The 27205-nt window shown below is 42.4% G+C and overlaps 1 protein-coding gene across 1 annotated transcript in view; it reads right to left on the bottom strand.

Moving 5' to 3' along the window:
• Positions 1 to 26862, bottom strand: part of LOC127694462 (T-cell immunoglobulin and mucin domain-containing protein 2-like) — a 63862-nt gene extending 37000 nt beyond the window's left edge. Inside the window, 7 exon segments of the mRNA XM_052195975.1 lie at positions 6931 to 7027; positions 7030 to 7085; positions 10897 to 11232; positions 12061 to 12198; positions 15615 to 15956; positions 18256 to 18313; positions 26765 to 26862. Coding sequence (XP_052051935.1) covers positions 6931 to 7027; positions 7030 to 7085; positions 10897 to 11232; positions 12061 to 12198; positions 15615 to 15956; positions 18256 to 18304 — 1018 coding nt within the window. The 5' untranslated portion in view covers positions 18305 to 18313; positions 26765 to 26862.
• Positions 26863 to 27205: the final 343 nt, after the last annotated feature.

The following is a 27205-nucleotide window of genomic DNA, read 5'->3' as shown; positions in this document are numbered from 1 at the left end:
CGAAGCAAGCAATGGGGACTGCAGGTCCAATGGAGACTCTGCCTCAAAGGACAGAGTGACAGGGAAGAGGCTCACTGCCCTCCTCTGGCCTCCATGCATGTGTACCTGCACAACCCCATGCCTGTCCTCTCCCTTCCCCTGTCTCTCTCCCTGTCCCTCTCCCTGCCCCACCTCTACCTCCCTGCCCATCCCTACCCCTATCTATCTCGTTCACATACACAAATAATACATTTAAACTAAATATTTTTAAAAGCTACCAATAGAGGAACAAAAGTTATGGACTGAAATGATGTTTTCTTTCAACTATAAGGTATATTTCCTGTCTATTTTAAGAAGTACTTAGTTTGATTTATATTATATTTCATTTAGCACTTAGACTTCGAAACATGGGCTCCTGAGGTTGAGACCCCGGATGTGCCTCCCTATTTCAGAGCCTGTCTTTTGATCTGTAAGCAGACTGACAGCAGTTCCATCTTAAAGGTTTATTACTGTAAGGGAAGGTATGACTGGAACTTAACAGGAGCTGACAGCATGAGGCACTCACAATGGGCTGATGCTGTTCAAGACACAGTCTATAGATTTGTCCTGTGATTGACAGAGACATAGGTGAGGCTGTAGATGGCAGCCTGAAGGACATGGATTTTGACTGAAATAAATGTAATCCAGTGAAGGAAACTAGATGACTTTATAGCAGGGAGGGAAACCATGTGGCACAGAGGAGGTACAGGGCCTTGCACTGGAGATGACTAAATGATCGTCTCAAGTACAGTAAACTGAAGAGCCTGTGAGGCAGACACTAGTGCAGTGAGTGAAGGGGCCTGGTGTGGAGCTGTGAAAACACTGGCTATACCACAGTTCCACAATACTCCTTATAGCCTCTAAATCTTTTGCTCTCCTTGGACTCCCTCCAAGGGCCCACCACCCAGCCATGTCATCTCCAGCCTACTTGCCTAACAGCACCTAAAAGAACCTGCCTACTCATTTATATACTCTGTGATATACTTCATCAGTTTTTAATAGGATAAGGTACTCAATGAAAGAAAACATTGAATAAAACAAGAGTTGATAAAACAAAAAGTACTCATTCAGCTCAATGATATGAAATTTACGTGTCAGCATCTGTCTAGAGGAAATTGGAATTCTAATTCGAATCTTGAGGGATCTTCTGTTCCTGTCCTGACATAAATGTGATGAAAGAAAAATTGTAGATAAAAAGGAAAATTGATGATAACAGGAACAGATCTTGTCAGGTGGTGATGGCCCAGTGCTTTAACTTAGCAATCAGTAGGTAGGCAGATCTGAGTTTGAGGCCAACCTGGTCTAGCAAAATGAGGTTCTTGACACCCATGGCTTCCCAGAGCAAACAGAACAAAAAAACAAAACAAAACAAAACAAAAAAAGGTGTGTGTGGGAGACCTCACTGAACTTTAGTTTTGGATCCACGGTACAAAATGGGAGGCAAAAACTATGAACCATACCTGTAGTCCTGGAACTAAAGAGTCTGAGGAAAGAGATTTATGAGTGCCTGTCTATCCTAGGCTACATATAAAGTTTCAGGCCAGATTGCATCATATGGTAAGATCTTGTGTCAAATTGACTAACCAATCAACAAATGAATCAGTAAAGAATGATTCAGTGGCTAGATAGAGCATAGGGAGGAATTCTTAAGACAGTGAGTTGAAAAAAAGAGTCAACACAACCCATGTCTGCTTACCTCAGAGAGCCCTTTTCAAAACAATGTACCTTAAATTGGGGTGGGAGAAGGATGGTGAGCGAGGTTGAAAGGAAAGTTGAACTGCAATCAGAAACACTCGTGGATATTTTCTTCTAGTCAAAGATACTGCTGGAATGCTGGGATAAAAAGCATTTGGCACTAGAGCTAGCATAAACATACTTTTCAGATAAACATGTTCTAAATACCTAGAAGGAAACAGCTTGAATTGGCATAGTCTTGATTATGTTTGCTTGTTTTTTTGAGACAGTGCTTCCCTATACAACCTAGCCTGTCATAGAACTCCCTCTGAAGACTAGGTCTGCCACAAAAATCAGAGTTTTACAGGCCGGGGATCTTTGGAGACATGGTAGCAATGGTCCTAGATCACTGACCATTCACCAGAAACCACCTGCAGTGATTCTTAGGTTCTAACACATCCCTTAAGGAATGAAGGGCTTACTGTGTGCCTTGGATCTGGGCATATGGAAGTCATGGGAACTCAAAACCCTGTGGCATGTATCCTTGCTTATAGGCAGTCAGAAGGACTGAGAACCCTGGCTTTCCTCCTCCTTTGGGGACAGTCATGAAATTGCTTACTGGTGATAACCACAGTGCTCACAAGCAGCAGCAGCAGCAGGGCTGCGATGGAGATGCCAACATAGAAGCCCTTAGTCAGGTTTTTCTGTGGCTTCTGTGGAGGGATTGTTTCCTAAGGAAACAATAAATAAAATTACAGTGCCAATAAATAGACAAACCAATGAATAAATAATAGCAAAGCAAAGGAGCACCATGGATCAGAAAACACAAGCTAAACCTTAAACCCAAACCTTCCTCTTCACTGGCCTGGGGCTAGTCTGGAATTTGCAGCAAGATCCAAGGAGCTAAGGCAGTAATGGGCAGTGGAACATGGAGACATGAGAATTCAAAGCGTTTTCAAAGATGATGGAAAGGTATTCTGTGCTGCTCAAATTGATGACATGTATATATAGCACAAAGTTCTGACTGCATGCTTAGTGTGGCTTGATATTGCATCTTCTATTATGTCTGTTTTAATAGTCAGTAGTGTATTCCATAAAAGCATCATCTTATGATAATAGAAAAGAAAAAATAATTCAACTCTAACTGTACTTGCTCTGCAGTTTCTGGCCTCAGAGGAACACAGAAGGCAGGCCACCTAGAGTAGCAAAGTAACTTAGATTTAGATAAGTAACTTATACAGCAACCCTAAATATCTTCTAAGACAAAGTCTTACCCTCTGCCAAGGCTCTTCCCCATCTGCTGCCTCAAGAAGAACTCACAAGAAAGAAGACCCCCACGCCACACCTGCATGTGGCCAGGGCTCTGCTACTCCCCATAGTAGAATAATCTTCACAATTCCATATCTGCCTGTTTTCGTACCTCTACCCCCATTTCTCCTGTGCTACTTACATACACTAAAGACAAACCTTGTTTATTCCTGGAGCCCAGAGTAAAATACTCCATTGATGAACGTATCTATACTTCCTATAGAGATAGAACTCAGTCATGGAATAGAGAATGTCTAGGGAAAGTCACGAAAATTTGAGAGTGTCTAAGACCTTATGTGGAGGTTTGTTTGCAGAAAAGAAAAATCGCCAGTGCATTCTACAGAGCATGGTCAGTGGGTAGAAAAATATCATTAGGGGTTCCTAAATGAACATCTTGAATTTAAATACCCTTTGTAAGCATCAATTTCTTTCTCTGTATATTCATTATACATTTTTTTTGAGATAGGTTCTTACTACATAACCCAACTTGGTTCAGGCTGGCCTCAAACTTCTACATTATCTTCCTGAGTCCTAAAATTAAGGAATATACCACTGTATTTGACTCTTTCTGTGTTTTCTTCTTCTCTTTTGACACAAATTCCTATGGAGTAATATTATAGACACAGTTCTTATATACAATATGATTCCTGGAAGATATAGAAGGGAACATGGCTAATAAATTAGGAAGGAATGTACTTACAGTGTTCCTAGAGTCATCTGAAGATGTCACAGTGTTATTCCAGTCTGGTCAATGGGAGGAAAAATTAGTTACAAATATAAAAATTTAGATTTATTTTTTACTACATCTGTAAATAATATCCACAAGGCCAATGTGTCTTACACCTTTCTCTTGAGGATTAAGATTTAATATGGAAGGAGAGTCACTAAGCAGCAAATTTGAAACATCTATCTATTTAAAGTGTTTTTGAAATGTCTGTTTTGTAACAAGAAATACATTGTTTTCATTGTTTCTATGAGTCTATGGATGAAATACAGAATCCTCTTTCCACTGAGTATCTGGCACATTTAAGGATTATAACATTCTGACAAGGATTCCCTTACTGCATTTACATATGAAGAAGCAGATATCAGATGATTATATATTTCTAATTTTTACAAATAACAGACAAAACTGTTGACAACTCCCTGCCCCCGCCCCCACCCCTACCGTACCCATACAGTGAGTAGAAATACTGCAGGTCCGTGGAAGTCCCTAACAACTGCCAATGCTGCCATTGCCCTTTGGATGACTTTTAGCCCTCCATCCTTCCTACATTTCTGTATTTACATTATACTCATTGGGAGAGCCCTTCCCAGGAGCCAAAGGCAATGACTAGGTTTAGGCAACACCTACAGTCTAGGCTCTGTTGGCACTTAGGCCCTTAAATATGACCATCCAGGAATCATATTAAGTGACTCAGGGTGAAATTGAATACGACAAAATTTGAATTCAATGCTGATCACGTTCATTAGCAAAGTGACCTTCCTTCATCCTCAAGGTCCTGACATAAGCACTTAGGAATTCACGCTTGAGCATTCAGCACTGTGTTGGAAAAGGCAGGTGATGTTATTATTGTTATGTGATGAAGGGGTAGTGTGGAGGAGGGTGAATACTGTGGAGTTCACTTTAATAATATCATAACTCTAATGAGAAATGCTCAACAACTTGCCAAAAGAAATGCTTGTACTATTGGTAGATAAATTAAAAGGTTTGTGTCTCCAAAGAAGAATTACAAAGTTTCTCTAATATAACAGTGGCATGAAATAATCACTGAAATGGTGTATACAATTCCAGGCAGGCACAGCTATCAAGAATGATCTTTACTCCCTGCTCCCTCCATCTTCCTCACAGCAACATTGGCAGACAGCTGCTGACTTTTATTGTTTTTTAAACTATTTTAGTTTTGTTTTTCTGCCTGAAAGCTAAGATTTCCTTTTCAAACGCCAAGGTTGCTATTATCTTCTGGACTCTATGAGTTCACTGCGTGTTACTAAATCAAACAGTGTCCAGAAATGCCCTGGAAAAGGTAGGCCACATGGAGTTGGGGGGAACCACAGATAATCATTTCCTGAGAATATTTGAGTTACAAATGTATACACACAAAGACTCCTGGAAGGCATGATCTTGTCTGGATGCTCCTCAAGGGCACATTTACCAGCCCTGAAATACAAAGGTCAGCATACAGCATTCTCAAAATGTACAATTATTTTAAGAGCTAGTTGGGAAAGATGGCAGAGTTCAGCACCTTATTTGATCAGGCAAAGTCTTCTACAACTATAAGTTTAAAGAGTGGAGATAGTATAGGATCTGCCCAGAGTGTGGACAGTGAGATGGAGTGTTTGGAGTGAGTGAGAGTTGGCGTCTTGGGGCTGCAAATCTCTTTGGGTGTTGCTGTTGGCATACTCAACACCTTAGTCCATTCAGGTTGCTATAACAAAATAGCTCTAAATTATTTAGAACGAAATAGTTCTAAAGGCTTGGAGTCCCAGATCTGGACCCAAGTTGACTTCTTCAAAGTTCTTTTTTCAGAATATAACCTAAGATGGCCCATGTGAACTCAAGAGTGACAAAGTTGAAGAGGGACTATTGACTATATTGAAGGAAGTTTTAGTGACAAGGTTAATGCAGACAAGAGAGGGCTATTTTATGGCCCAAAGAATCAATCGTGGTGATTAGCTTAGGATCAAATGAAGTCATTTGGTTTGTAAAAAAAAGTCATAGAAAAGTAGATGTTGCAAGTCATAGCAGCTCCCCTCGACCAGTCTTCTAGAGCCCAGGCACTATGACTAATTGTAGTGGCATAGCTGTTACTGTATCACTTGCCCCCTTTTCAAATATGACCCAAGCTCTTCATCATACTTAATAGCCACAGTATCCTGTAAAATTCATTGCAATAAAGTGAGTTTATAAAACAAGAGGCATTATGTTCATTGAATGAATAGTGGAACAGACTCAGAGACAGTGGACATTTGTACAAGTCACACAACCCTTAGCTAAGAGAGATCAATCAGGATAGAAACACAGAAAGAAGTAATCAATAGTTCACAGAAGGCTAGCCCAGGCATGGGGATGGGAAATGACCTTTTCCCAAAGGATGGACAAGAGGGTGGCTGTGTTTGTTATTCTGTGGATAGAGTTGATAACTTCAGGAACCATTGATAAAAGGCAGATTTTTCCACTGAGGCAACCTATGTTGTGTGTGCACAGACATCTCAAACCAAGTTGACATGAACAATAAAAAAGTCACCTTTGCTGAGGGTCAAATTATGTAGAACACCGCCCTTCCCTTCCGTTCCTGAATGTAAACAAATATCCCTCAGAAATCTATGTGTTTTGTGTTGAAAAAAAATGGTCAAAACTTTATCTGCTGGCTGTCCACAGTTTAATTTAGTTTAACTTGTTTAAAAGGCAGTCTCAATTTGCGTAAGAGAAACTGATAAGTGACCCTGCACTGTGACAGGGTGTCAAGTACAGCTGGAGAAGTCCTGCTAGGGGCTGGTTATTTACACAAGCCACTCTTAAAGGGGCCAACAGCTTTTCAACATCTTTGGAAAGAGAGCTAATGGCTGTTTTGTCCTAGAAAAACTTCTATGATTGTGTTTATTGGTTTCAACAAGAGACAAGTTGCTTTTCTCTTGAAATTACAGTTAAAAAATGTAAGAAAAATTTGTCTGGTTTAAATAAGTATATGTTTATAGCAATTTCACCTTTGTTCCTGACTGATTTTTAAGATACAAATATGTTCTGCATGTCTCGGTTATAGAGTATTGAGTGCTGGGTGATAATCATGGGCCACAGAGAGCAGCTCAAATGTTTCAATTTGTACATTTAAAACTTTTTATTTCCAAAGCTGAGCACATGAGTAACACTTGTGTACCCAGAACTCCCTTGTATTCACACAACCTGGGAGATACAGGCAGAGGTTTTACCTGGTTTGTGAGTTCGTGTGTGTCCTGGTGTTGGAGTAGAGGCAGAGATTCTGGTTGATGTTGGTTCATGTGTGATCCTGTTGAAATAGTTGTGGGTCTTTCTGTAGTTGTGGGTCTTCCTGTAGTTGTGGGTCTTGTTGGAGGACTTGTAATTTCTGTATGTGGAAATCAGGATGAAAGCAAGGATCAGTCAAGCAAGAAGAACTAAGGCTGTAGCACTTAGGCTATGAGAGGCTCTCCTACAGCAGAGGCTTCTCTTGTAAGCTTCCATTGTTTGTAACCGACCACCTAAGATGTGACAGGGCAGTGGAGACAGGCTCATGAATAGGATGCAGATGCACTGACAACATGGTTGAGAACAGAGTCCATGTTCCCATGGAAACTCTTTATGAATGACAGGTGTCAGATCCTCAGATCTCTAATTATGTCTGTGAACTGAGAAGGTATGGGGCTGAGACTCTTCTCAGTGGTGACTGACTTCACCCACAGTTTCCAGGCTCAGCATGCTCATTGCAGTCAGTCCTGAGAGGACACATAATATAGCCCTGCATCTTAGCATGTAGATCCATCCCGCCCAAGGCCCAACACAATGGAGATTTGCACATTTCGTAGAAAGTGGACACTGTATTCTATGTTTTCTTGCAATCTAAGAGAGACAGGATAAATATCTCTTATCAAGTCTGAGCTCAAAAGGTTTCAGATTTTGGAGCACTTCAGCCTGGAAGTTTACATTAGGATTGTTCAGCCTGTATCTCACAAACCAACAGCATCAGACTTGCTGTCAGCCTCCAGACAGCCACTGATGGTCTCAGTGTGCTGAATTCCAAGACAAAGCTGAGGCAAAATGGTGCTGGAAGGAAACCCTCAGGGAAGCACTCAGTCTCCTTTGTGTCAGCAGACACGTGGTCCCTGAAGGTAATCTGCCTGTCTTCACTGCCCTACCCACGAACTAGAGCTGTGGGAAAAAGCAACAGTTGTTTAGTAACTCTTCTTCATGGGGGATACACTGAAATCCCTTAATTCAGTGTGTTCTTACCTTGAAATATAGAAAAAAAATGTGTTTCTATGGCGCATAGAGAAATAGTAGGAGTACAGCTCTCCACTTAAACTTAATGCATTTATTTGTGTATTTGAATCTTTGTGTGGTGTCAGGTATGTGGATTTTCAGACTCTGTTCTCTCATCTGAGCATGTGGGCCCAGAGCTTGAACTCAGGTCATCAAGCTTAGCCGTGGGCTCCTTCACCCACACAGCCATCTCTCTCAGGAGCTAATCTATATAGGATTGGATAGTAAGTGGTTTGGGCTCAGAAACCTAAAATGAGGTGTTCAGGAGCAAGCACTTCCATGAAAAGTTTGGAAAGTCACTACTGACCACCTAGTCAGCAGTGGGTGTGGCTGTGTTGCTATACATCTATTTACAGGTCTGTTAATAACCTGGTCTGGCCCTAGGCTATTAGATTGCATTGCCTGACCCAATCTAATGTATGGACGGAGGCTTGAGCATAATGCAAACCCTCCCTGGACCTATACATTTTTAAAGAGGAGTAAAAGGTATCATGGAGAAAATCTAGTCAAAAGATCACTGTGAGAACAAAAAGCAGGAAAGAAGCAACCAGCACAGGGCTTTTCTTTTCTTGCTCTGGTGCATTTTATGTCCGAGGTAAAGGGCAAAGGAGCTGATGGGGGTCCCAGGACGGCGGAAGAGGAAGCTCAGTGTGTCTGAAGCATGAGAAAATGTAGACTTGGTGGTCAAGATGAGAGAGCTACTGACTCAGCAATGGACTCGCTGGGTCGGCTGTCAATGGTAGCTTTGTAAGCACTGGTGTGTTAGTGAGTTTCTAAGGTTTATAAGCTTCAATTGATTAACTGAAATTAATAACTTAAGATGATGACATCAGGCCTATTCCCCTCCTGGGGCTGACTGTCTCTCTCATGCCAGTGAGTTATGCAAGAATGTGTCAGACAAGCACCTTACCAAGCTATATATTTTTTTTTCTATAATTTTGTTTACAACTCCCAAGCTCAGCCCCTACTTTCTTATTGTTTTGTTTGGAGTTCCAGGTACAGAACCTAAGGCTTCAGGGATGCTAGACTAAGTTCTACATTCCCTAATGATATTCTTTTTAGGGATTTAACTCTGCATGTTTGTTTTTGTAATGTGTTGTGTGAGAGATGAATTTGAATTTATTCTTATGGTGGTAAGGACCATGGAAGTCAGAGTCATTGAACTTCATCCAGGTGAGTAATATTGTTTTACAGCTAGGAAGTGATGTTCAAAACCTTGTTGCCTCTTCCTTGATGCTGCCTCATACCTCATTCTTTTCACACTTGATGACCAGCTTCTTCTGTCTTCCCTACATTACCTCCAAGGCCGGGTTGCAAGACAGCCAGAAAAAGTGATCAATAGGTAGAGACAAGCCTTGCAAATCTGGCCATGCAACTGATATCCCTGGAACTCACATAGAGGTATAAAGAGATACTCTTTCCACAAATATGCCCTGTGACAAATTCATCATGGTATGTAGGCATGTCATGTACCATATGAACATACACACACAATAATAAATACAGTTTTAAAATTTACATTGAACACAAAAGACACATAGATGAATGAATAATGAAACTACAAGCAGAAAAACTACAGAATAATGTAAAAATGATATCTGGAGGTTGGTATTGACTCCTATTGGCAGTGTAAACACTAAGTAAATGGAGAAGAGGAACAGTACCAAATGCTGGGAAGTCCTCAAAACCCACTCTTTGAGTCAGTGCAAGAAAATAAGTATATCTGCAACAGGAAGAACAATATAACACCCAGAGGTGGTGGCACATGCCTTTAATCCCAGCATTCAAGAGTCAGAGGCAGGCAGATCTCTGTGAGGTTGAGGCTAGCCTCTTCTACAGAGCAAGTAAGATCTTGCTACACAGAGAAACCCTGTCTCAAGTAACAAAAGAACGAGAGAGAAAGAGAGAGAGAGAGAGAGAGAGAGAGAGAGAGAGAACATAACATGCAATGAATCCAGATTCGGGGCTTCCATGAGCTCCTTCCTGGTAGAGCATGGGCTTGCACCTTTAGACTGGATCCCACAGTCTGAAAAGATCAAGCCGCACCTCCCTACTGCTCCCTGAGACACAGTTAAAAAGCTCTCTGTTCTGTGTCCTAACAGCAGCCCCTGACTTAGGGACCTAACCAAGATCTGGCTGTGCTATACTCTGACTAAATGGTTATAAAATCCAGACTTGCCCTGCACTCTGGGATTGGGCCCAGATCCTCAGGAGGGCTGCTGGGAAGATCATTTGGAAGGCTGTTGTCTGAAGAGGATGCTCTGTCTGCCCTGCCTTTCCAGCCATGGCAGTGGTCACCCTCTCTTCCTGCCTAGCATTCTCTCGTTCTTGCCCTTTGTGAAGCTCCTCTCCAGGTTTTACAGGGAAGCCTCCCCTTCCCTCTCAGCCTCCTGACATCCCATCAAGATATGAATGAACACACTGTGGTTTCTGTCTAGTGTTCTCCCTCCCAACTCCAGGTTGATCATGGCCTTGAGGCTTCCTCGTTCTAATAAAGCTCATTGGAGGGAATTGTGTGTTGGGGTCTTTTATAGGCTCGCTGCAGCTGTCCATCTGCTGTTACACTGACGAATGACCAGTGAGGGAAACATGGGATACTACCAGGACATTTCCATTTCTCAAACAACAGATTTTGTGATATGATGTGAGACCTACGAGAAAACCTAAAGCAAGGCTAGGAAGAGAACAGATCTTTCCACCTGTACATGTGGCCTGTGCTCAGGTCAGCTGAGCACTGTTGAAGGCATCTCATCTGCACAGCATCACCCTGTATGGCCTGCTTTTCAAGGTAGAGCTGTGACAGTTCTACACAGTTGAAAACAGGCATTTTAATGTCATCAGGTGTAATTACAGAATAAAGGTCTCAGTTCACTTGCAAGAAATAAACAAAGAAAACTTACCTGGTTTAACCTCCAACAAATAGTCTCCAAATTGAAACGCTCCGGGTATCTCCACTATACAGCAATAGTGACCGCCATCACTCATACCCGTGTTCTCTATTGTCAAGGACACATTTCCTTCTGAAATATTCCCCTTTAGCTGGTATCGTTTGCTCCTTTGATATGTGACGTTATATCGATTCGTCCAGATCAGTGTACTGATGCAATAAGAATCACGGCATTTCCCTCGACCCCAACATGAGGGAACATGTCCATCAAGGGAAGGAGAATAAGTACACGGAAGTGTGACAGGGTGACCCACCAGCCCCTGCACTGCTGTGTAAGAATCCACCGCACCTTTAATTTTAAAAAATGGAAAGAAAAAGAAAGGAAGTGTTAATAGTAAACATTTTCCCAAACTTTTGTGTTTAATTCATTTCAGAAAAAGTATGGGGGTGGGGGACTCAAGTGCCATTGAACTTATGAAAGAGAGAAGATGTGCTGAACAGCTCCAGCGCTTCCTGATTGTGGTGTTTTGTGTGTGTGCATGTGTTTGTCTGCTCGACTGCATGTGTGTGTGTGTACCTGTATGTTTGTTGGGAGCAAACAGAGAATTTTATCTTTTCTAATTCTTTTGTAATTACAAGGTTTGTTTTTACTTTGTCTTTTCAACCAGAGCCTCACTTTGTAGACTTGGCTGGGCTAGAACTTGCAGCAGCAATCAGGCTGACTTTCAGACTCCCAGAGCTCCTGCTGCCTCTCCCTCCCATATCCTATATTAAAGACCCATTTTTACAGCTTGACTTTGAAGTCTCTAAACATTTTTTCTGTTGACATAGTCTTCCTCAGTGTGATTACTTGTAGATACATCTATAAACTAAACAATGTGTTCTGCGGTATGATATCCACACTGCTTCTTTTCCTCTCCTTTTCGTTCATCGGTGGGTGTGTGTCTTTCTTTTGGACACAGGGTCTTGTCAAACACCCCATCTGCTTTCAGATCAAAATCCTCCCACCTGACTCCTGAGTGCTGGGTGATAAGCACGGGCCACAGAGAACAGCTCAAATGTTTCAATTTGTACACTTAAAACTTTTTATTTCCAAAAGTGAGCACATGAGTAACACTTGTGTACCCAGAACTCCCTTGTATTCCCACAACCTGGGAGATACAGGCAGATGTTTTACCTGGTTTGTGAGTTCGTGTGTGTGCTGGTGTTGGAGTAGAGGCAGAGACTCTTGTTGATGATGGTTCATGTGTGGATCCTGTTGAAATAGTTGTGGGTCGTCCGGTAGTTGTGGGTCTTGCTGGAGGACTTGTAATTTCTGTATGCGGAAATCAGGATGAAAGCAATGATCAGTCAAGCAAGAAGAAACAAGGACTTAGGCTGTAGCACTTAGGCTATGAGAGGCTCTCCTACAGCAGAGGCTTCTCTTGTAAGCTTCCATTCTTTGTAACCGACCACCTAAGATGTGACAGGGCAGTGGAGACAGGCTCATGAATAGGATGCAGATGCACTGACAACATGGTTGAGAACAGAGTCCATGTTCCCATGGAAACTCTTTATGAATGACAGGTGTCAGATCCTCAGATCTCTAATTATGTCTGTGAACTGAGAAGGTATAGGGCTGGGACTCTTCTCAGTGGTGACTGACTTCACCCACAGTTTCCAGGCTCAGCATGCTCATTGCAGTCAGTCCTGAGAGGACACATAAGATAGCCCTGCATCTTAGCATGTAGATCCCGCCCAAAGCAACAGTTGTTTAGTAACTCTTCTTCATGGGGGATACACTGAAATCCTTTAATTCAGTGTGTTTTTACCTTGAAATATAGAAAAATATGTGTTTCTATGGCGCATAGAGAAATAGTAGGAGTACAGCTCTCCACTTAAACTTAATGCATTTATTTGTGTATTTGAGTCTTTGTGTGATGTCAGGTATGTGGATTTTCAGACTCTGTTCTCTCATCGGAGCATGTGGGCCCAGAGCTTGAACTCAGGTCATCAAGCTTAGCCGTGGGCTCCTTCACCCACACAGCCATCTCTCTCAGGAGCTAATCTATATAGGATTGGATAGTAAGTGGTTTGGGCTCAGAAACCTAAAATGCGGTGTTCAGGAGCAAGCACTTCCATGAAAAGTTTGGAAAGTCACTGCTGATAACCTAGCCAGCAGTGGGCGTGGCTGTGTTGCTATACATCTATTTACAGGTCTGTTAATAACCTGGTCTGGCCCTAGGCTTTTAGATTGCATTGCCTGACCCAATCTAATGTATGGGCAGAGACTTGAGCATAATGCAAATCCTCCCTGGACCTATACATTTTAAAAGAGGAATAAAAGGTATCGTGGAGAAAATCTAGTCAAAAGATCACTGTGAGAACAAAAAGCAGGAAAGAAGCAACCAGCACAGGGCTTTTCTTTTCTTGCTCTGGTACATTTTATGTCCGAGGTAAAGGGCAAAGGAGCTGATGGGGGTCCCGGGACAGTGGAAGAGGAAGCTCAGTGTGCGTAAAGCATGAGAAAATGTAGACTTGGTGGTCAAGATGAGAGAGCTACCGACTCAGCAATGGACTCGCTGGGTCGGCGGTCAACGGTAGCTTTGTAAGCACTGGTGTATTAGTGAGTTTCTAAAGTTTATAAAAGCTTCAATTGATTAACTGAAATTAATAACTTAAGATGATGACATCAGGCCTATGCCCCTCCTGGGGCTGGCTCTCTCTTGCCAGTGAGTTATGCAAGAATGTGTCAGACAAGCACCTACCCAAGCTATATATTTTTTTTCTATAATTTTGTTTACAACCCCCAAGCTCAGCCCCTACTTTATTATTGTTTTGTTTGGAGTTCCAGGTACAGAACCTAAGGCTTCAGGGATGCTAGACTAAGTTCTACATTCCCTAATGACATTCTTTTTAGGGATTTAACTCTTTGTGTTTGTCTTTGTAATGTGTTGTGTGAGAGATGAATTTGAATTTATTCTTATGTGGGTAAGGACCATGGAAGCCAGAGTCACTGAACTTCATCCAGGTGAGTAATATTGTTTTACAGCTAGGAAGTGATGTTCAAAAACTTGTTGCCTCTTCCTTGATGCTGCCTTATACCTCATTCTTTTCACACTTGATGACCAGCTTCTTCTGTCTTCCCTACATTACCTCCAAGGCCGTGTTGCAAGGCAGCCAGAAAAAGTGATCAATAGGTAGAGACAAGCCTTGCAAATCTGGCCATGCAACTGATATCCCTGGAACTCACATAGAGGTATAAAGAGATACTCTTTCCACAAGTATGCCCTGTGACAAATTCATCATGGTATGTAGGCATGTCATGTACCATATAAACATACACACACAATAATAAATACAGTTTTAAAATTTACATTGAACACAAAAGACACATAGATGAATGAATCATGAAACTACAAGCAGAAAAACTACAGAATAATGTAAAAATGATATCTGGAGGTTGGTATTGACTCCTATTGGCAGTGTAAACACTAAGTAAATGGAGAAGAGGAACAGTACCAAATGCTGGGAAGTCCTCAAAACCCACTCTTTGAGTTAGTGCAAGAAAATAAGTATATCTGCAACAGGAAGAACAATATAACACCCAGAGGTGGTGGCACATGCCTTTAATCCCAGCATTCAAGAGTCAGAGGCAGGCAGATCTCTGTGAGGTTGAGGCTAGCCTCTTCTACAGAGCAAGTAAGATCTTGCTACACAGAGAAACCCTGTCTCAAGTAACAAAAGAACAAGAGAGAGAGAGAGAGAGAGAGAGAGAGAGAGAGAGAACATAACATGCAATGAATACAGATTTGGGGCTTTCATGAGTTCCTTCCTGGTAGAGCATGGGCTTGCACCTTTAGACTGGATCCCACAGTCTGAAAAGATCAAGCCGCACCTCCCTGCTGCTCCCTGAGACACAGTTAAGAAGCTCTCTGTTCTGTGTCCTAACAGCAGCCCCTGACTTAGGGACCTAACCAAGATCTGGCTGTGCTATACTCTAACTAAATGGTTATAAAAGCCAGACTTGCCCTGCACTCTGGGATTGGGCCCAGATCCTCAGGAGGGCTGCTGGGAAGACCATTTGGAAGGCTGTTGTCTGAAGAGGATGCTCTGTCTGCCATGCCCTTCCAGCCATGGCTGCAGTCACCTTCTCTTCCTCCCTAGCATTCTCTCGTTCTTGCCCTTTGTGAAGATCCTCTCCAGGTTTTACAGGGAAGCCTCCCCTTCCCTCTCAGCCTCCTGACATCCCATCAAGATATGATCGTACACACTGTGGTTTCTGTCTAGTGTTCTCCCTCCGAACTCCAGGTTGATCATGGCCTTGAGGCTTCCTCGTTCTAATAAAGCTCATTGGAGGGAATTGTGTGTTGGGGTCTTTTATAGGCTCACTGCAGCTGTCCATCTGCTGTTACACTGATGAATGACCAGTGAGGGAAACATGGGATACTACCAGGACATTTCCATTTCTCAAACAACAGTTTTTGTGATATGATGTGAGACCTACGAGAAAACCTAAAGCAAGGCTAGGAAGAGAACAGATCTTTCCATCTATACCTGTGGCCTGTGCTCAGGTCAGCTGAGCACTGTTGAAGGCATCTCATCTGCACAGCATCACCCTGCATGGCCTGCTTTTCAAGGTAGAGCTGTGACAGTTCTACACAGTTGAAAACAGGCATTTTAATGTCATCAGGTGTAATTACAGAATAAAGGTCTCAGTTCACTTGCAAGAAATAAACAAAGAAAACTTACCTTGTTTAACTTCCAACAAATAGTCTCCAAATTGAAACGCTCCGGGTATCTCCACTATACAGCAATAGTGACCGCCATCACTCATATCCGTGGTCTCTATGGTCAAGGACACATTTCCTTCTGAAATATTCTCCTTTAGCTGGTATCGTTTTTTCCTTTGATATGTGACCTTATGTCCGTTGGTCCAGATAAGTGAACTCAAGCAATAAGAATCGCGGCATTTCCCTCGGCCCCAACACGAGGGAACAAATCCATCAAGGGGGGTAGAATTAGTACACGGAAGTGTGACAGGGTGACCCACCAGCCCCTGCACTACTGTGTAAGAATCCACAGCACCTGTGACTTTAAAAAGGGAAAGAAAAAGAAAAGAAGAGTTGATAGTCAGCATTTTCCCAAACTTTTGTGTTTAATTCATTTCAGAAAAAGTATGAGGGTGGGGGACTCAAGTGGCATTGAACTTATGAAAGAGAGAAGATGTGCTGAACAGCTCCAGCGCTTCCTGATTGTGGTGTTTTGTGTGTGTGCATGTGTGTGTGTGCTCGACTGCATGTGTGTGTGTGTGTACCTGTATGTTTGTTGGGAGCATACAGAGAATTTTAACTTTTGTAATTCTTTTGTAATTACAAGGTTTGTTCTTACTTTGTCTTTTCAACCAAAGCCTCACTTTGCAGCCTTGGCTGGCCTGGAACTTGCAGCAGCAATCAGGCTGACTTTCAACCTCCCAGAGCTCCTGCTGCCTCTCCCTCCCATATCCTATATTAAAGACCCATTTTTACAGCTTGACTTTGAAGTCTCTAAACATTTTTTCTGTTGACATAGTCTTCCTTAGTGTGATTACTTGATAGATACATCTGTAAACTAAACAATTTACAGATTTCCTTCTGAAATATTCTCCTTTAGCTGGTATCGTTTTTTCCTTTGATATGTGACCTTATGTCCGTTGGTCCAGATAAGTGAACTCAAGCAATAAGAATCGCGGCATTTCCCTCGGCCCCAACACGAGGGAACAAATCCACTGTTCTGCGGTATGATATCCACCCTGCTTCTTTTCATCTCCTTTTCATTCATCGATGGATGTGTGTCTTTCTTTTGGACACAGGGTCTTGCCAAACACCCCATCTGCTTTCAGATCAAAATCCTCCCACCTGACTCCTGAGTGCTGGGTGATAAGCACGGGCCACAGAGAGCAGCTCAAATGTTTCAATTTGTACATTTAAAACTTTTTATTTCCAAGGCTGAGCACATGAGTAACGCTTGTGTGCCCAGAACTCCCTTGTATTCCCACAACCTGGGAGATACAGGCAGAAGGTGAGGATTCCAGCAAGAGCTCCACCTAACTAAAGAGTTCAAGACAGTCCTAAGCTTTGGAGACCCCATCTCAATCCATCCCCTCTCCTCTGCCATAGTGCTAAAGACTACAAAATCACTGACCCTTCCCCCACATCACCTAATCAAAGAGCAGAACCAAGGTCTCATTCAATAGCATTGTTGGCTTCATCACAGAGCTTAAGTAACTTCAAAATGACTTAAAAGAAAGGATTTTAGGACATTATTAGGAAGGGCTTAGGCTTATTCTGGACCTATGATTAGCCCTTTGCAAAAAATAAAAGTAAAAAAATAAAGAAAACAAATTATTGCCCCCTAGGTGTTAATCCCTTCTTATGTGTTGGTGATTTCCCTAGGAACTGAACAAGACACACTTATAGAGAAAGGAAACAGTTACCAAATATGTAACCAATCACTTAACGATGCAATTTTGAAAACTGAAATAATTAACTATAATTCTTAAGGAAATGATGGAATAAATTCCTAATACCAATAGCTTCCAAGGTAGCCTTTAAAGCAATTCTGAGGGCTGATGATGTTGCTCAATGATACAATACTTGGCTAGCCTAGGCTAGTCCCTGTGTTAGATTCCATGAACAGGAAAAAAAAAAAAACAGATAAGCAACAAAATTACAAAACAATGATCTGTGAGACTCACTAATCATCAATATGAAGGCCTAGGCAATGAGTTTTACATGATCTGAGAAAGTACTTTCCTTGTGTAAAATGAGTATATTTCTTATTGGGACACTCATTACTTGATTTTATCAAATACCATTCTTAGAATAACAAATACAGGCTATTTTAATTAAGTCATAAAAGCATATTATATTTTGCATGAGTTATATAAGCTCTTGGGAGTTAGAGGCAAGAAAATCAAAAGTTTAAAGTGATCCTCAGGTACCTATGAAATCTGAGGCTAGCCTGGGCTAACATAGCTCCCATGTCAAAAAAATATTACATTCTTCCTTCTTTTGACTTTTAATGAAATTTAACATTTTAATGAAATGTTTTGAATTAGAATATTTTTAAATTGAATTGTTTAATCATGTGTACTCAATAATACTTCTCGAAAACATGCATGCACGTGCACTCATGCACACATGCATGCATCCCTTGTTTCACATGTTCTTGTGGATCATGTTTATTTAGCAATCAGTTTTGAAACTCATACATGTTAAGGGAATTCTTTGGACCTACAATTTACCCAAGTTCTCTGCTCGTTACATATCCCGTGATCAAACAAACCCGAGGCTTGTCATCTCTCCTGCCACCTCCAGCCTTCTCAGCATCCCCAGCCCATCGGCTCACTTACCTGGGAGAAGCAGGATGAGGCCTGAAATGAAAACTTGAAGAGGAATCATGGTATCGACCTGGAGGACAGTGACAAGACTCTCTGGTTAGCTGTGGCACTCAGCACACTATGTCTGATCAGGTCTTCACCCTGACTCTATGATTCCCACGAGCCACTCTGCCAGGGCACAGTGTCCTCCCAAACACACACTTCCTTCCTGCCCTTCTCACATAGAGCCATCCATATGACTTCTGACCCGGACACAAACAAGGCAGCAAACACAGAAAACTGAAGGCAGACATTGGATTGTGTGCACCTATCTTTAAGTCCATTTATGGGGGAAGTTACATATCTTCAGATTCCAAGTTCTAGATTTCAGCTTTTGCTTCTTAATTGTTAACCCATAAAAACATGAGTAAGCCTGCCTCATACTTCATCAACTCCATTTCTGTTCAGAAAATTCTCTGACTTCCTGTCAGAGGGGAAAGAAGGTTGTTACCAGTCTTAAAGATAGTACTAGCTTTCACAAAGTCACCATAAGCTCAGCATTCAGACCTGTGGTTCTGTACTAATCACAGGAACAGACTCTGCACTTAGAGGAGGTCAGAAAACCAATACTGCAAACTGGTAGCCAAACACAGAATTTTCATGGACATTACGATGATGTTAGAATGTACGAAACCCATGACACCTAAGTATTTTATTATTGTATATAAAAATAGTGAGCAGAATATGGTACCAACCATTCTGTCCCTTTAAGAGTTCTATTGAGGTAGGTAGGATCATGTATATGGGCATTCACTGTCTCACACAGTGGGCTACTACTATATTGACACAAGGTCACTGTCATTGATCCATCTCACAGCATGCCATTCTATGGCCTACTCTTTCATAAAATGAAGGAACAGAAATTGACAGTTAGTGGCTTTTTACATTCCCAAAGGTAAGCTTCTCCACACTCGGGAAGCTAGGTGTGATCGCCATGCAGTAAGCACCTTGCTGGTTGCCTGGAATTCTTTTACTTCTGTTACTTCTGTATTTACATCTTTGAGAAGAACACTTGAGTCCATCCCAAACATCAGAGTTTGAGTTGTGGTTTCCTGTTGAAACCACCCCTGTGAAGATCCTGCAGGGAGACAGTGGAGGGATTCAACTCTGTGTTTCAACAGTCATAACAATCATTAATTCTCTCTTGTCCCCTCTCTTGTAGCCATTTGATATCAGCCCCTGCATCTCACCTAACATCCTTGTGACAGAACAACCTCTGACATGTACTATTACATTTTCACACAGTTAGCTTCTACCAATCCTGAGACTAAGACTAAGAAGATCTGAAATCTGTACAGAGGTGGAGAGAGGGGGAGAAGGAGAAGGAGAGAGAGAGAGAGAGAGAGAGAGAGAGAGAGAGAGAGAGAGAGAGAGAGAGAGAGATATGTATATTCTGCTGTGTCCAGTCTGCCTGACCAGTACCAGGGCACTTGGAAAATGCATTGATTTATGGTTCCCCTTTTCACCAGGACTACAAAAATTCACATAACCTCTTCCACAGTGGAACCTGATATTCATTCATGATATTATCATGTTATTGAGCCTTTGTTACTCCAAGTGGAGCCACAGTTATCCCTATTTTGTTTGCATATAATTTTTAAAAATTACGTGTAAATAGTTTTGTGTCAGGCCATGCATGAACATGCCAGGGCACACATGTGATCAGAGAACAGCTATGTGTGGAAGAGGTTCTGGCCTTCTATTTACAGGCTTTAGGGGTTGAGCTGAGGACTAGGACTGGTGGCAAGTGCCTTTATCTGCTGAGCCAACTCATGGACTCAAGGGCTGGCTCCATTTTGCATTGTCAAAAGATAGAAAAACAAATGTTAAAGTGTGTTACACAGAATTGACATGCTTTATTCATTTGGAAGGCAAAATGTTTCCATTCTAGTTGTACTACTGTCTAAGGCCTGGTAAACATCGATGTCAGTCAGGGAGTTTTGAACAGATTTTTATTCAATGCAGTTATTACTAATAAACTAGAGAGGAGTGTGAGTCACACCAACAGGGATGTAAAATATCCAGAATTGTGCAAGCAGCTTACACGGCTGGGTAAGTGAACAGCTAACAAATAAATTCACAAACAATAAGACAGATGGTCAATGTATAATCAGACCATGGCATGTCCCACTGACAACCCTAGCTCATAGCTCTCTCAAGGAGCAGGGAGCCCAATTTCTTATCCAGAGGTTTTTGCAAATTCTTTCTTATCCGGTCTCTGCCTCAGGCTCAGAATTGATCTCTTGACCACGTGTCCCAAGGCCACATGGACTTTCTTTCCAATTCATCACTTTAGATCTTTTCCAGGTGGTGTTCTTTTTTTCCTTAATCCACAGCTTTTACTTTGGCTCTTTTCCGTAACTGACCCCTACCCTGCTTAAATGTCTCAGGCATTCTCTCTGGATCACCTTCAATTTAAAGCATGTGAGATTCGGGAATGATGGCTCCTAACTGTGTGCACAGCACTCATAAAGCTGAGGCTGGAGGATTGCCATGAGCTTAAGGGCAGCCTGCACTACATACTAAGTGCCAAGCTAGCCAACGCTATAGAGTAACTGTCAATAAAACAAAGTAAACTGTAAACCAGGCCTGGTGGCAAACTTCTATAATCCTAGCATAGGAGAGACTGAAAGGAAGATTGTTAAGGCTGAGCTAGCCTGGGCTACAAAAGAGGAAAAAATTAAAGGAACAAAACAAAAGCAAATGACAGGACAGGCTAAGAGCTGAAGGAGGACAGGTGGAGGGCAGATTGCATCAGCAGTGAGAATGTGAAGAAGGTGGGAGCTGAGGAGGAGGGGCATTAAATAGCCAATCCTCAGGGTTGAAGTTCCCCACACTAGCCCATGGGCTCCCACAATGCCAGGTACTGGGCCCTAACAATTACACAGGGCATAGTACAATGCAGTAGAAAGTCTTAGTGTGTTGTTTGTTACCATTGTATTTACACTGACTCCTCCTAGCTATGTATGACTGTGGGCATGTCATGGACTCTTGAGAAGGGGAGAAACCCTTCTCTGGAGTTCTTTCTCCCCTTCCACCTTTAGGAGGATTCCACATCAAACTCAACTGCCAGGCTTGCCAGGCACTTTGCTCCCCTGAGCCTTCTCCCTGGATGATGGAATTTTTCTTCTTTAACTTGAGCTCTGCAGTCTTCCTGAGTCACTGCCTTTTAGGGTCAACTTTGTCATCCCATGTGGGATGACTCACCACCTACAGGGGAGCAGTGTGAGGTGACAGGACTCAGTGACCATCACTGAATTCCCAGCTCCTTACTAAACAGCTCATTTGTGGAAAAGTAGGGAAGACATCCTGCCAAAGCACACACTCAGTGGAGTCTCTGCTCTTGCTTACTGCAGACCTCTCTGAAATAGTCCACCAGCTTGAATTCCCTTTATTTCCACACAGGGCAATGTTCCATTGCTCCCCTATACTACTAGGTACTCACTGCATGCACTCCATCTTATCCCAACTCCAGCAGCTTCTGCCATGCCTCCATGTATAACCAGAATCCTGAAATCCCTTCCAGAACGGTCTCTTTATGTCCCAGAGCCGTCTACCTGCCAGCCCTGACTGCTGTGTAAGCCAGCCATTTCCCTTCACTTACTATTCACATTAAAAATGCTAACACTGGGGCTGGAGAGAGCTCAGCAGTAAGGAGGATCTACTACTCCTGCAGAAGATGCAAGTATGGTTCCCAGCAACAAACTCAGGTGACTCACAACAACCTTAGCTCCAACTTCAAAGAATCTGGCAGTTGAGAAGGCTTCTACATTTACGTGCACATAAGCACACAGTCATAGGCATATACACAGAATTTAAAATGACTGTGAAATCAGAAATATAAAATTATAAGGTAATCATGTTTAGTATAGCAAACTCTACTATTCATGCTAAAATTTTGCTCATTTCACATTTATTACATAGCTACAGTATATTATACATGATTGCATGAATTTTTTATATACCAAAGAATCAAAGACCAAGTATCATGAAGGTTGTCTTTGTGGGAAATAAATACATTAAGAAAAATGTTTAAACATTTAACAGAGAACAAGAAAGAGAGGATAAATAGTCCATGCCCAGTCATGCAGGGCTTAGGTCTGTGCAGACAGTACTCCTAACCATGCTGGATGGACAAGTGATCAGAGTCAGGAAAAGATAAACAAAGCATCCAGAAAGTTCAGGAAGCTTCAGCAGCAGTGCTGGAAGGTACGGGTGCAATCTTAACCTACACTGTCAGGCTTAAATGCCCTTTCTAATACTGTCACACAGAAGGTAGTTGAGCAAAGTTGAACAGGGTTAGCCAACCGGAAAGGGCTGTGAGGGGAGAACAGAGAGAGAGGGCAAAAGGTCTCGGTGCAGGAGAGGACCTGTGGCAGGGGAGAGGGCAGGGCAGCTGGGACAGTGAGGAACAGCAATGGAGAAGAACAGGGGACAGGGCAGGGCAGGGACAGGAGCCATTTTGTGAGGACTCTCCTTTCCCCAAGGACACAGAGAGTCATTGCTGGGGTGTGGGGGGTGCCAGGATCTGCTGCCCTGTGAGGACAGCTGTGACTGCTAGGCTGACAAGCAAGGACACCTCAGAGTCTTTGCAGGAGTTCACTGTGGGAGAGACAGCAGAGAGCAATGTGGTCGAAGGGATCAAGGCTCTAGTTCTGTGGGCTCAGAAGGCAGAGCAAAGTAGGTGTCCTGTAGGCCGGGGTCTGCAGAGGGAGAGTGAGTTACTCAGGTCTGAGCTGTGCATGAGGGGAGGGGCTGTCAGCAGAGCAGGGAAGAGCTGCTCCCTCCACAGGGTTTGGAAGAGATATCCTGGCTTATTTGTCATGTTGAGTGGGAGATATCTTTGGGATCACATAAAAACACAGATTAGGAAGAACTAACTGACTTAGAAATGGTCTTTGAAAGGCAGAAGCCTGACTTATGTACTCTGCTGGAAGCTGCTCTGAGGGGGTATGACTTTGCTAAGGCGAGTGTGTGTGTGTGTGTGTGTGTGTGTGTGTGTGTGTGTGAAGGCCCTGGGGTATCCTGGGGATGATGTTTCATGAATAGGCAACAGAAAAGAGTTGCCTACACCCAGACAGAAGCCGAGGCATAAAGACAAGGGTGTTCTGAAAGTTAGGTCAGACAAATGTAAAGGAGCTGGCAATGACTGCAGCATTAACTTGGTCCTGGTGACCTTGCAACTGCAGGGCCACTGACCTTCCCAGGTTGGAGATATCAGTGGAAACAAGTGTAAGGAAGAAGACAACAAGGTGATGGCTGGAAACTCAGAAGACTTTTAAGGTTCTGTGAGCTAAAGCAGTCTGCACTGTACCCTGTCTTTGCTACTTTGTAATTCTTCCTCCCACCCTTTATGCTCCACTACCCCTCAATTTGGGCTCTAGCTTTCATACATCATATAAAAATTTCCCAGAATTCCAACTGTCACACAATCACGGAATCTGCATCTGGCAAAATCATGCCTCTATTAGAGCATGAGGAAAATCACAGGCACCCTGAGGACAGTCTCAAGCAGCCTGATAGCCTCACATCTGGGATTAAACTAGCCATGTTTTGTGGTACACACTTTAAATCCCAGCATTTGGGAGGCTGGATCCTAGCAGATCTCTGAGTTCAAGGCCAGCCGGTCTATATAGAGAGAAACCCTGTTTCAAAAAACCAAACCAAACAAAAGCACAATGCATTTTCTTGTGATATTTTTGTGTTTTTTAAAGAAATGTAAATTCCAAAATTGTCACTTCACTAAGCAGCTGATGTCTAAGTAGCTGCACTTGGGCTCAAGATCCCTAAGGCTGTTTGACCTCGACTGAGTAGAACACCTTGCTTATGGTGGAGGGATAGAGTACAGACCCGCAGATCCAAAGCTATCTCAGGGAATCTTAGATCTTTGAAGAGCCATTAGCTACTGAAATCAGCTCCTAACCATCTCTTGTCTTTTTGATGAAATTTGAAATGTAGCCTGGGTTGGCTTCAGCAAGTTTCATCTGCTCTGAGGTTGGAAAGGCAATAATGTTGACATCTCATGATCAGAAATCCCTTTGCCTTGATATAACTCCCACCTCATGGCCCACCAGTATGGTTGGTTGGTTGATTGATTGGTTGATTGGTTGGCTTATTCATTTATTTAGTTATTTTGGTAGGTCTCACTTTAGCTCACGCTGAATTAGAACTCTTTCTATCTCAGGTTGGTCTCTCAGAAATAGAGATTCTCTTGCCTCAGAATGCTGGGATTACAAGCATGACCCAACACACCCAGTCCTATCTCTGTGCTTTGCACAAATACTGATCCTTGAATTTCACTTTTGGGACAGTGAAAGTTCATATTTGGCCTGGAAGTACAGGCCTGTAACCTCGGATTCTCAGGAGGCTAAGACTGGGGGATCATGAGCTTAAGGCCTGTGTAGGCTACCTGAGCAAGTTCTTAAGACCCTGTCTCTAAATAAAAAAAATGGGAAAATGAGTTTGGATGACTGGAGTTAGAGGTCAGTGGCAGAGAGACCCTAGTTTCCATCTTTTGCAAGCACACAAAAAATGTGATTGCAACAAAATTGTCAGATATGGTGTAGCACATGCCTTCATTCCCAGAACTGGGAGGCAAAGGAATGCAGTTCTCCCTGAGTTCCAGGTCTCAGTCTGATCTGCATAGCATGTTCTGGGTCAGTAGGATCTACATTGTAAGATGCTATTGCAACACACACACACACACACACACACACACACACACGCACACAGACACACAAATAAATAATTGTAAAATAAAATGAACTTTATATAAATTTTCCGTAGTGGAATCTCACTCAGGGTTATTTGATGTCCCAAACCCATGGTCACTCAAACTTGGATCAAAATTAACTATTTTATTGCCGCCTTAAAGTCTGTATTTTTATATAGCTAAAGTTATATGCGAGAGGACACACAATATAGATAAAGTTATATGTGCGTGTGCACACACACAAACATGCACAGTCAAATGGAAAGAGAGAAGTAGGGTAACAGACCATGATCAAAAGGTTTGATTTTTTTTTTAACTTTAAAACCTATGGTGGCCTCTAACTCCCTGTAGCTCAGTTGGATTTTAACCCCTTTCAACTGTCTCCCAAGTGCTGGGATTGCCAATATGCTAAGATTAGGGTTTATTTCTTTCTTTTTCTGTTTCTGTTTTTGTGTTGTTTGTTTTTGATAAAAATGAGCAGTTCACCTAGCAAGCAGGAAGCCCTGAGTTCAATCTTCCTCATCAGATAAATAGGGTATGGAGGTGTATGGCAACTGGGGATGGGAGGATCAGAAGTTCAAGCCCATCTTCAGCAAGGCTTCTATTTTGAGGAAATCCTGACACACAAGAGGCCTTGTCTCAAATACAGTGACAGCAAGAACCAGTCACAGAGCTTGTGCTTATAATCCCAGAACTCAGTGGAAGACTGCAATAAAATCTAGGCTGGTGAGATTTCACAACTGTGTTGTAAAAATTGAATCAGAGTTCACTATGGTGTATTTTCTGCACTGACTGACTCTTGGCTTAATTTTAAAACTTCACAGTTTAGGTGGGAGAGAGAAGCTTTGGGAGTTTGGAGTGTGAAAGCACAATTACCCTATAGTACCTGGAAGTGAGGGAAAATACCAGGTCCGACAAACAGACAAAGAGGATGAAACTCCCCAAATACAAGAATATGCATTCTTGGGGAGGAGTATATCAGTTCTCAGCATAAATGCATACATCTTAAAAATCTTCTCGAAATATCTTTCCCAACACTTAAATAAAAGCAAAATCTAGGAGCTGAACAGATAGACCAGTGGTTAAGACCACTGACTGCTCTTCCAGAGGACCCAGGTTCAACTCCCACCACCCACATGACAGCTCACAACTGTTTGTAATTCCAGTTACAGGAAGGAACTGGTAACCTCACACTGACATACATGTGGACAAATACCTATTCACATTAGGTAAAAAACAAATCATTAAGAAAAAGCCAAATGTACAGCAAGCTCTAAAAGGTGCGCACCTCCCTAGACTGGCCCCATGCTCCCCTTCTCAACACTCCACCTAAAGCAAATCATTTCTATTTATGTCCTTGCCAAGTTCAGAAACCTAACACAATACCTCAAATTCCATCAGCCAATTTGAAGCTATAGATCTGGGTCTATAGATCCAGGCCCAACTATAAAGGGCTTAAGTCTAAAATTACCAGACTACTCTCTTCTACAGTTTCCTTCTTATATCTCATGTTAACTTCATTTAAGAAGGCTTTAATAGTTCATCTATAAAAGTCCATTTATTCCATTTAAATGAGGATCCACCTTCCAAGAATCCAAAGAACTCTATGGGACATTAAGTTTCCCTAATGTCTACAGACTCATCATCGTCCCAATGCCCCACATAGAATCCCACATCATCCCAAATGCAAAACCACGTGGTAGAGAACCTTCAAGGAGCACTATTCTCATTGCTTCTCTCCAGCACGAGCCTGCAGAAGACAGTTCTTACCAATTAGGAGAGAGCCACAGCTTCTTGTCTCTCCTTCTAGTCCTCTGCTTCTGATGGACTCTTCCAGAGCTGCTGACTTATAAAGAGGTGTCTGTCCCACAATTCCATCCTTATCTCCTGGCCACACCTCCAAGTGTTTCATTTGAAAATTAAGTCTCTCTAGTTCTACAATCCTTTTGCCAGGTAGTATCTGTTCGACTTAAAGGGATTATAACAAAATACTTAAAAAAAAAAAAATAGCACTCAGGAAAGCAGAGGCAGGTGGATCTTCTGAGATCAAGGCAAACCCGATCTACATAGTGAGACCTTGTCCCCACAACAAAACAAAGGCTAACTTTCTACTGGGGAATCTCTAAATCTTCAGCAAAGGTCTTCACTTCAGTTCAAACTCCAGGTCTGGAGATCATGCTGACTTTGAGAAGTTTTCTGCAGAAAGGGACT

Source organism: Apodemus sylvaticus, chromosome 10 (genome assembly GCF_947179515.1).
Source record: "Apodemus sylvaticus chromosome 10, mApoSyl1.1, whole genome shotgun sequence".
In the NCBI taxonomy this organism is placed as follows: Eukaryota; Metazoa; Chordata; class Mammalia; order Rodentia; family Muridae; genus Apodemus; species Apodemus sylvaticus.
Note: the sequence above shows the minus strand (reverse complement) of the source record. Positions and strands in the feature narration are given on the sequence as shown.